Raw genomic sequence first — 12,061 nt, 5'->3', positions numbered from 1 at the left:
AACTCCAGCATAACTATTAAGAAGCGTTACTTTCGCAAAGCTTTGAATTTGATCTTAGTCTTTAAAAAAACATATTTTATAGATAATTCCAAGAACAGAGGGGTCAAAACCACTTGTATCACTAGATTATCTTAACTTTTTCCTATATTTGAGTAACAGATGGCAGGCCTTTGTTCTTGGACACTACACAATAATCACAATCTGTGTGACCTTTTCAGTATTAAAAAGAATCCAAATACCTTAATAACCAGCACCTTGGCATATTTTAAAGTATTACATATAATCTTAACATCGGCCCAATATGCAAAACCTCTTCATACCTTCAAACACTAAGTTATTTATCTTATATAGATTTCCTAAAACTAGTCCATGAAAACTAGTCAAATACTAGATTGTGTACTCGGTTTCAAAAAAACATATACAGACACTCATAAGCAAAATATTTTTGCATCACTACTGTCTCATCAGCTTCCAAGAAAATATATAATACCACACCTAAATTAACAGCTCCTTCAGTTTAAGAGTTGAAACAATTTTATTTCATTTGGGAAAATGTTACTCTAAAAAGTAATTTTGTTTAAAAAAAAAAAAAAGGAAGCGTTTGTTTCTATCTCAGTATTTTTTGTTCTAACAATAAGAATGAAAAAAAAAGAATACATTTCATTGATAATGAATTATCATTTAGCTAAATAAGGTTATTTTCCTCTTTTAGTATCTGACATTTAAAAATAAAGTCTGAAACTAACAAATGCAATTTTCTGCCAACAGAAACTAGTATTGATTATAAAGCAAATGCACAGCAAACCATCACTATCATCAATTACCTAGACACCTATGCAAATATGAACCATATCATTCAAAATATGCTCCAGGGAACAGTCACATCGTAACAAGCAATACCGTTTCTGACTAAAGAAAGGAGAGCAACAGGTTACAACCGCTCTGTTATAAAAATGATGCAACAGTTTATTCAAATTACTTCTATACGCACTTAATTAAAACATTCCTACAACAGAAAAACTGATCAAAAGTGTTTAGATAAATACTATTTTGCTTTACTAAAATAAGTAAAATATGCTTATACTTCTAAATATGCAATAGCTTTCCTATAAGTGAATTAGGGGGGAAAAGCTTCAAGACTCCAACATTTCACCTATTTCAGATCACGATTTTGTGACTCGAAATCACGAAAATCTTTCCCAGTATTTAGGTCATCTTAAATCCACTAAAAAAAAAAAAAAAACCAGAAAAATTAGCCAGAAATTGAAAAACAGGCTTAATGTATAACTACAGAGAAATAATTAAATATTACTGATGACTTCACCATTTAAAATAATTAAGGCAACTATTAAATGCTATGGACAATGTGCTAAGAAAGAAATAACACACCTTTAAATTCACCATAATCAGCTAGGCTTTAAAATACATACATACGAACAAAAACTGGAAGGTATTATGGAAACACAAAGGTGTAGAGAAGTAGGAAAATGGGTGATCTTTTCAAAAACTCTCTTTAATGAGTCATCTTTTTATTAAAGAAATTTCCTCAAGTAGTTAGCAAATGGAATTTTTTATTCACATACTGAAATTATCACTGTAAGCCTCATTCAATTAAATTACGGCAATGAATGTTTTTCTTATATAAATTTGAAGTTATCACCTGATCAGCAGTCCTGATTTTAAAATATTTATCAGTATCTCTGAATATCTCCTGTAATTTCAAAAGGAATCACAAAACTCAGTCAAAATTTAAATTTCATAAGAATTTAAAAAATAAGGCCTTGGCATTTTACTCTGTGTTAGCGAAGTAAGACAAAGTAAACTGTCAAATCAAGCAAATAGAAAAAAAAATCATAGCAAACAATCTATTCCTAGAACACTTTCGTAATTATGTTTGTCTGCCCTAAAAAAAAAAAATCCGGAATCCACTAAAGTTACTCCCTTGGCACCTACCTTCCTATCCCTGGACTAATCTAAACTTTCACCTCAATTTTTTCCTAAGAACTTCACATTGTAGTTTAGATAAATAAAGTACTTTAATTCAAACGGCTGACAGAAAATCTAGAGCCTAGAAAAGAATGTAATACATGCATCAGGGAACTCTTACAGCCAGCCTTCTTTATGTGGAAGATTTGAAAAGTTTCTATAACTTGTCAGAAATTTGCCATTTTATGTCAGCATTTTCAACCTCACCATATGTGACTATAGCAAAAGCAGATTTAGAATAAAAAAGTATAAAGAATGCATTAAATAACAAGAAAATGTATATATACTAGGACCAAAGTAACTCTCAATAGCTCAAAAAAAAAAAAAAGCTCAACAACTACATAATTAAAGGAAATGGCTAAGGATTACTTTAAAAGCTACTGGCAATATAAAAATGAAAAAAGATGCTTTCTTTTAACAAACCGTATCCATCCTGTTAGAGCAGTTCTATGTAACATCCTTCTGAATACCACATACGGTGCATTACATTTACAAATGTTTACTGAAAACATCTTCAGTCTTTTCTAACAGAAGTTCAAAGCAACACTTTCACCATCAGCCAAATAACACATGAGTCCTCTTCAAATAAACCTTTTTTCCTACTAGGGATACCTTTTATGGACAAAGTTCTTATTACAAATACTGGCCCAGCAGCAATCAGTAAACCTAGATTCTAGGCCTAAAAAAAAAAAAAAAATCCTAGGCCTAGCCCTGTCATTTAGAGCAATTTCACCCTCTTAAATACCACAACCTAAGGGCAAAGGTACTGACTTTTATCGAATTCTATACTTATCTTATTATGTACTATACACTATATACCTCTAAGCCAGGGTTTCTCAACCTTGGCAGTATCGGCATTTTGGGCCAAATAATTCTTTGTAGTAAGGAGCTTGTCCTGCGCACTGCAGGATGGTTAGCAGCATTCCTGGTCTCTACCTGCTAGATGCCAACAGCAACTACCCCAATACAAACAAACAATCTCTCCAGACACTGTAAATTGTTCCAGGGGTAGGGGGAGTGCCGCAGAATCACCCCAGTTGTTAACTGACACTCTTTAAAAATAAAAACCTATCACCTGTAACAGACCTAAAAAACCACCCTACAAGTTAAGGATTTTTACCCCCATGTCAGAGATGGGAAACTGAGATTCACTAAGGTGATACAGTGTGTCCTTTTTTTACACAGTTGATAAGCGGCTGTGCAAGGAGGCAAGCTAGGCTTTAGATCTAGCTTACCCCCAAATCTATGCTCCTTCCATTCCACCATGCTGCCTTTCTAAACTCACTGCCTGTTATCTATAAAGTTAGGATAATATTTGCCATTCTGAGTTATTTCGTGTTTGTGGATCAAATAGGATAATGTATATATAAATCCTATTAACCTAAAGGAGAATACTACTCAGAATTTGCTTACAGGGGAGATAATACAGTGGTCCTCAAAGTGTGCTCCTCAGACCAGCTGCATCAGCACCACTCAAGAACTTGTTAAAAATACAAATTCTCAGCCCTCAACCTAGACCTAAACTGAATTGGAAACTTTGGGGGTGGGTCAGTTAATCTGTGGTTTAACAAGACCCCCAGGTTATTCTGATGTTCTCTAAAGTTTGAGAATCAATGATGTAACATAATGAGAAAAATACTGCACCAGGTACCAAAAAACCTGCATCCTACTCTGGACTTAATATTGTACTAGTCTTTGACAAGATACCGATTCCATCAGAGCTATGATTGCTAAACTGATTAAAAAAAAAAAAAGGAAAGTAGCACTTTCCCTGTCTACCAAATAAGGTTGCCTCTTTTTATCTTCTCAAAATCAAATGAGAAAGGGTTTTGTTAATCAAAAATACTAAACAAATACAAGTCACTGTCAGACTACTAGCCAATTTTATTACATTAGTTAAAAAGAAAAAATCTTTTGACTCAAACCCCTCATATCTTTTAAAAATGATTAAGTCAAAATGTTGATATAAGTTTTATAACATGGCCAAATTAACCCTGGCAAAACACCATTTCCACGTTATGAGAAAAAAAAAATTCTATTTTATCTCTAACGGACTCAGAATAATTCATAAAAACACTACAAATAATGAACACCCAAAATCAGGCTTAATCATATCCCCCAGACTTCATTTTAAAAACAGAAAAAAGTTTTCAATTCTAACTTAATATCCAATCAGTCCAGAGTAGCTGAATACTCAAAAAGAAGAGCCTCAGCAATTCAAGAGAACAAGGGAATTTTAAATAGAAAAAAAAAATTTTTTTTAATACATTTCGAAGCAAAAAGCCATTTGCAACTTTGAACACGTATGCTATACTGTATTTATAACTCACTTTGAGAACACATCTGACCTGATTCAAATCACAATGCATTTCATAATAATTTGAATAACTACATCCTCTTCAAAAGATCAAAAATACTAAACACACAAAAATAGCAGAATGCAATCCTTGCAATTACGGTACTACTGAAGGAGACAGACTTTTATCGTGCTTTATCCTAAAAATCCACAAAAATCAAAGGAAATAAAAGGCCTCTAATAATGCTCCATCAACTATAAACTTTGGGTAGTGATATGAAGCAAAAATAAGTTAAAAAGTGCATGTAGCATTAAAAAAGACAAAAAAAGAGCTTTAGACAACTCGACTTTGCCAGAAGATGTAAAAATGCACAGTTCAATTCCACAACTGAGACCTGGACGAAAATTACAACCAGTTTAACACCTAACAAGATACACATAAAAATCAGATAGTAATATATACAATTAGACAGGGTGACATTCATTCTGCAATGCAAAACAAATAAACAAGCCAAAAAACTCACTGCAAATCAAGTGCTTCATTACTGAGGGTATTGGGAAATGGCTCGGAAATCAGTACAGCTAAAGCGGGGAAAATGATCCCTATGCACACTTAATGGCTTTTACTGGGCAGGCATAAAGGTTATTCTACCCTTCCCCATACTTGATAAGAGTACATGAAGAAAAAATTCTCTAGCTCTCTCTTCTTATTTCTAGGGCCTAAAATTACATTAAGAATCTTGATCAAATGTGAAAATGGGACCCTGTAATAGAGATGTTTAACAATAAATTTAAACTCCTGTATATTAATGTATATTAAGTATAAATTTTATTTAATAAATGTAATTTGTCATTGAAAGCTGCACAACTCCTCTAAAAAGGAGAACTTAAAGGTAACTGCATTTTTCAATCCTCAGAAATATACCTTCGGATTGGTAAAAAGTTTACATAACCCTCAGATCCTACATTAAAAGTTTTATTTCATTTGAGGCTGAGATTATTCTTTGTGAATAAAAATATACGATATTTAAGCTGACCTGTCTTTGGGAACTAAATAAAATTTTACATTATAACAGATTTTTATTTTAAAAATTCTACTTTATCATGCCCTAATAATAGGACCTTCTCATCTTACCTTATTTTAAAGCAAATACTTTGTGATTAGCATGACTAACTTGTCTTTGGCCAACACTATGAATGAGCAGAGCTTTACAGTCTATTTGTGATGAAACAGCAAAATCGGACATGTTACACTTTGAAGTCCTCAAAAGAATACCTCTATTTTAAAAAACACTCATAACTTGAACCAATTAAAATTCTAACATGTCTAAAACTGAGGAAATTCAGTTATAATCACTATATCCTCCATAAATGAAATTACAAATAATTCCTTGCACATCAGTAATCTGAAATTATAATTTCAACAGAAGCAGCAGCTACCACTTACTAAGTATTTACAATGTACCAGATACTATGCTAAGTGCTTTATTTATATTATTCATTTATTCTTCAAGATAAACTTCATGTGGTAGGTACCATTATTATCCCCATTTTACAGATAAAATAGGCTGAGAAAGGGTAAATAACCTACTTAAAGTCATCCAGCCACTAAGTGCCAGAGTGAGGATTCCAATTCAGGCAGTCTGGTTTCAGAGGCCACACTGTCTCCCTAAAATTTAAAATGAAACTTCATATACATTTAAACGTAGTAAAACCAATATTCAACATTTTAAAGTAATTTACATAGATTTAACCATATTTGAAAATGATAAAACAGTAGCATCAAAGGTAATCTCTTCTTTAAATAAAGTTCATTTCTAAGAAACATTAAGACAGAGGGTTTGCTAACTTTGTATTTATTTACATACATACACACACAGATGACTCCAACACTTGTACATCTGAAACCACTCTCCATGTTTGAAGTGGTGACTACTCATGAGAATTATGTGTGTAATCATTTAAAATGTAATATATAAACAGCCTTCTTTTCCATACTACATGCAGGTCAAGAATAGTCTTTTGCTGGCAAGTGCAGGTACCAGTATCCATCTGTCAATATTCTCAGCATTGCCAATAAAGCATATACTCTGAAGATGACCACCTATCTCAATGCAAACTGTTGTAACCGAAGATAATTTACCTTAAATATATTGAACTAAATTAAAACTTTCCATCCATAATGAATTTACCCCTAAATTATATTTATTCCTCTTACATTAATATTTGCCAACAGCCTTTTTTAATCTAGTGCAAATTATTTTAAAAGAGTCGAATTGCTAATACCTGTTCTGTAACCAATGGAAAAAAAATTGAAAAATTAGGGGAAAGGTGAATAGTCAAATCCAATATACTAATTTCACCCCTTCCTAACAAATGAAAATATTTTACATTAGTGAATGCATATATTCAACACACACAGAGAGAACCATTATTCAAAACCAAAACACTCTTCAGCAGTAATACGGCCTACATAAAAGAATTAACAATACCAGTTTTGTCAGCTAATCCTATCAATTCGTTATTCATCTAACCTTCAACATTATCGATATCTCTGATAGCAACTACATTAATTTCAAAGCTACTAAATAGAAAGCAATTGTAAAACAGAACTATTTACTGAAATCATTACTGACCTCAATCTCACAAATTGATAGAAATGTCAAAAGTCACAATCCTTATAACCAATCCTATCATCTTTTCTTAATGAATGCAGGCCACAAAATGAACTCTCCAATGCTGACTGACCTTAGTGAAAATCAAGTCTGTCTAACCAAAAAAAAAAGGGAGTGAGAAGAAAAAGCAAACAGAAACCAAGGAGTAATAGGTTCTATGGAATAGTACTTCAGGATGGCTTTTTAACCCAATGGTCTCTATGGGAAAAAAATATATATATAGATATAGTATGAAATTAATTTCTTATACTATCATTAATAACGTATCTTCTTGAAGCTAAACCCTTACAGTATGAAAAAAGCCTAACATTTCAAGTAAGCGAAAAACTATCATAAGCATGTACACTTCTAGATTTCTCTGTACAAACTGATTTTACGTACAGTATCAATATTAAGATTTCCTACACCTTTATCTTACTAAAAAAACTTTGAAATAAAATTAAAAAATATAGACTATGTTTATTGAAAATGAATTAATGTTGAAACTTTGTGAATTAATCTTCTCATAATGAATATTCCTCCATTAAAAGTCACTGAAGTGATTACTTCCTAAGCTGCTTAAAAATTATTAATAAAGTATTAAACAATCATCAAATGAGCAAACAGCAAATGGGGCAAATTTCAAAATGAGATCATATGAAAATAAGAACTGAAAACCCCTCCACTTCCAAAAAGTAAAAAATTTCATAACACTAAAAGTTTTGTGTGTTTTACAGTTATTATGAGAAAGTGAATGTGTTGTTCCATACAAAAATTTGAAAACCAGCTAGCTTTCCCATGTTGTTAAAAATAAAATCTAACAGCTAATACACATAAACGCATCTTTCTCTGTTGTCTTTCTAAAACTAAGTTTAAAATTAAGGTGGTTACTTCTTACCATATTTTATGATCTTTAATCATTCAGCATTTACTTAGTATTTTATAAGCACTTCAGATCTACACTGATGACAGTATTGTGCAAACTTTTACAAAGGACAGCAATAAAATTCCTTTTCCTTATATTAAGAGTCACATAAACTACAAATTACTCCTTTCAGATGTACTTTACTCTTGAGTAAGTTTTATGAAAATTGTTTGTAAACTATCAAATAACGATTAGGTGGCCCAATCATGTTGTCCACAAAAGAAATACAACAAATGCAAAACAACCAAAAAAAAAAAAAAAACTTCACAATATGGCGATTTTAATAACCACTTATCTTACAAGAAAAAAGCTCATGCAACAGCTAACTTCAATCATCAGTATACTCTACAAGTTACAAACATTCCCTACGATGGTTAACATTTTAAAAGACAAAAACCTATCAAGCAATCAACAGAAGCCTCAAGTTTTCATGTAACCTAAAGACACTAAATATGTTACAATCTCATATTTAGCACTGCTTTCCAGACTGACATTAAGAATAAAACCCTACCGACACATTATTTTTAGAATCCAATTTTGCAAAAATATTTTAAAACTGAACATTTTCCTCTGATTATGAGAAATCACTTCATTATTAATCATTCTTTATTAGATAAAAATATTCCAATCACTAGCTTCATAAAGGAATTTAACTTTTAACAGGCTGACTGCAGAAACTGATACTGTAAATTACCAAAGTCCTCAATGGCCATTTTAACACTCCCCCCACCAATAAACAGAAAACAATAAAGTGAAACCAAGTAAATCAAAGTGCTTTGTTATATCAAAATTATTGGGAGTCCAACCATCAAAAATGCAAGCCAATCATTGACTTTTTCCTTAGTGACCTTTTTTCATCTCAACATTTGGCTCAATAAAACCACAACTCTAGAATTAGTCATTCGATGCAATATTTGATACTGCTTTCTACGCATACCATAACTAGGTACAGTGTTAGAGAAAGTTTTAAGTGACATAAGTTTCATGCACAGAGGCCCACATACTCTGAAATCAAAGGGGAAATTGCCAGTCACCTCACTGCTCACATGTAAGAACCTGGTAGAGTAATTTTAAAGTCTTACATCCCTGATAACAATTTAAAACCAAGTGGAAAAAGTATAATTATAAACAAACCTTGACTGCTGACGGAAATCTAAGTTACTACCAGACAACATTTTAATTACTTTTTTGAACTGGGACCTTTTTTTTACAAAAGTAAAATAGACATTGAATAAATGTGTTTCTATATATCTAGATGACTGTCATTAATTCATACCAATAGAAGACTGCTTTTGAAACAAGTCATAAATCAAAAGAGCTTTTCCATAGTAACTACTTTTTGGGCAAGCAAGTCAAATTCAGCCTTGGTAAAGTTTTTCAATTAATGTAGATTCCAAAATTTCCAAATATTCCTTTAAAAACTTACTTTTAACTTACCAGAAAATTATACTAGTGTTTTGTATGTTGTAAAGCTACTTCTTCAATAAGATTGCACATTTATGCACAGCTAACTAAAGCTGTGCACATTTATGCACACCTAATTATAAGGAATAAAGCCTCTTCAATACAAAACATATTCTTCAAAAAAAAATTATTTGCCACAATTTTTAGCACCTTAGTGTCAACACTACCGTGAAGCGAAATACGTACTGACATTTAATGAAAAATAATTTTTATTAAGAATATCTTATTAGTGTTTATACAATTACATAATTTTAACTATTGCCTACTGCTACAATTTACATCATCAAATTTTTGGTCTAAATAAAGGCCTTGCCAGAACTAAAATGCTTCAATCATTTCAGGCCAATAACTTAATCCTGTTTTCACACACTTTATACATTGGCCTACTGTTAACTCTCAACTTCTATGAAAATTTAATACTTTCTATTCTGCAAAAAAAAGAACTCTATCCCCACCCTCAATCAAAACTAGTTTCTTTTACCTGAAACTGCAAAGATTAATGGCTTTTGATAACCACTATCTTTTGAAGTACAAAGGCCTAACTTTTAGACAACCAAAACTATTCACGTTAAAATTCTTGGTTTCTATCTTATTCAACAAGCTGACTCAGTAAATTTAGTACACTGTATGAAAAAAAGTTAACATTTTTCCTACAATCTGAAGTTGGAGTAATGCCCTCTCAACAGCATTTCTGGATATTAGCTGATAAATCACACTTGACATTCTACACAAGTCAGTAAAATTAACGGATACCCATAGGTGTCAGACGACCTGAAACCTAAATAAGGTAAGTAGTAATTTTGGCATCACAATGATACTTAAATTTCAAGTGAGAACTGAAGTTTAATCTCTACAATCACCATTTGCTACACACGATACCCTTGGAACCTACAGGACGTTATCATGTGGGATCAAAAACTACTCAATCTTCACTCTATTACATATGACAAGAGCACTGAACATAAAATGCTACTGAACTGCGAATCTCATGCCCTATCGTCATCGCCCCATCTAGAGAGAAGATGACAAATTTAACAAAGATTTAATAAGAGCGCCTTACAAAGTCTATCATGGCTCTACTGATTTCAAACTATCAAACTTCTAAATGCAGTTCAAAGTTGTAATTAACTTAGTTTAAACATACAAACCTACTTTTGCCCTCAAACGCACACCATACAAGCAGAAAATGATTCTGCTTTTAAAGTTATGCAAATCAGTCTACAATTTATATTTTAAACGCATCTATTAATGCAACCCAGGAAGCTAAAAACAATCACTGCAAGATTCTGATGCAATATGCGTACGTGCAACACTAATTTTCATTTTAATCTGATCTATACCCTTGATCTAGGGCCTAGGCCGAGATTTAATCGAAATATGCTCAACCTCAAAGCGTCTACTTTTTTGTTCACTTAGTAGACCGGATTCCTGAGTTCTCTAATCGACTAACAGTGCCCTGCATTCTGCATTAAGGGACAATAGCCCCTAGGAAGGCACCAGAGATAGACTAAGAAACCAATCGGTGTCTTGACACTTGCAACCAGGCAGGAGTTCCGTCTAGCCAAACACACCCGAGGCTGAACACAATCAAAAGAGACACAAAATACACGACCTCATCTAGAAATGAGACCAGGGTTAAACGTTATAGTCACCCAATCTATGAAAATTATTCGCATCCGTCTACTCCCACGTTCTAAGAGAATGACAGAAAGGCAGAGAAGGAGCAGCCGCAGAAATGGATACAGGTCAAGTCTAAGTCGAATCCATCCTCTTGATATCTCCTTTTGTTTCTGCTAACGATCTCTTTGATGATGGCTGTCATGTCTGGGAGCCTGTGGCTGAAGAAAAAGGAGGAGAGAGATGGCAGAAGCTGCTGGTGGCGGGGCTTCTTCTGCAGGATGGAAATGGCTCTGGACTTGGCGGTAGCTGATGCCCCTCGCTCTGCTGCCGCTTGGCTCTGGACCGCAGCCGGGTAATGGCTGCTGCGGCGGCTGCTGGATGGTTGCAGCGACTGGGCCTGCTTCTCCTCAGCAGCCAGAGACCTGGCAGCGGCGGCAGCGGAATGGGGAGAAGACGAATAATCCTCGGAACGGCAGCCTCCCCCGGCGGCCTCCAGAGCCCGGGCCAGGGGGGGTGCGGCGGCGGCGGAGGGGAGGTTTAAAACCGGCCCGGGTCCCTGGATGTGCCGCCGCCGCCGCCGCCGTGTTGGAGGCAGTAGAAGGGGAGAGACCAACTCTCCGGCGTTCCCAGCCCTGGAAATGGTGACAGGCGACTCCGACCCCCTCCCCGGAGCTGCAGCCGCCGCGGCTGCCGCCGCTTCTCCCCCCCGCTCCAGGAGCGGGAGGTGCCGCCGCCGCGCCTCAGCCGGCTCCCTCCCGAGCCCACGGCTTCCACCTTCCCTTTCAGGAGAAGCCGAGGAAGAGGCTGCACGGTTAGAAAAGGCGACGAAGAGGAGGCGAGAAACGCCGCCGCTGCCGCCGCCGCCGGCCGGCCGGCTCCCCGAGGGCGCTGCCCCCGCGGCTGCTCACAGGCGCTGAGAGGGGCTCTGGGCCGCGGCCGCCGCCGTCTCTCATCTCCCTCGCCTGAGCCCGGCCTCGCCTTACAGCGGCTCAACTCTCAAACTTCCATCATGGCTGCAGCTTCCGAGAGGAGAGAACTAAGCGCAGCCGTGTCGCGGAGCCCAAACGCGTATCCTGCCGCAGTGCACAAAGAGTTCCGCCACATCACCGCGGGCCT

At 35.2% G+C, this 12,061-nt stretch overlaps 1 protein-coding gene across 1 annotated transcript in view; it reads right to left on the bottom strand.

Annotated features, from left to right (window-relative positions):
- PTEN (phosphatase and tensin homolog) overlaps positions 1 to 11,811 on the bottom strand; it is a 108,381-nt gene extending 96,570 nt beyond the window's left edge. Inside the window, exon 1 of the mRNA XM_049854666.1 lies at positions 11,069 to 11,811. Within this exon, the coding sequence (XP_049710623.1) occupies positions 11,069 to 11,147 (79 nt within the window). The 5' untranslated portion in view covers positions 11,148 to 11,811. The remainder of the gene's footprint in view (positions 1 to 11,068) is intronic.
- Between the last annotated feature and the right edge of the window lie 250 nt (positions 11,812 to 12,061).

This window comes from Elephas maximus, chromosome 16, assembly GCF_024166365.1.
Source record: "Elephas maximus indicus isolate mEleMax1 chromosome 16, mEleMax1 primary haplotype, whole genome shotgun sequence".
Taxonomy (NCBI): domain Eukaryota; kingdom Metazoa; phylum Chordata; class Mammalia; order Proboscidea; family Elephantidae; genus Elephas; species Elephas maximus.
This window is presented reverse-complemented; position numbering and strand designations above follow the sequence as displayed.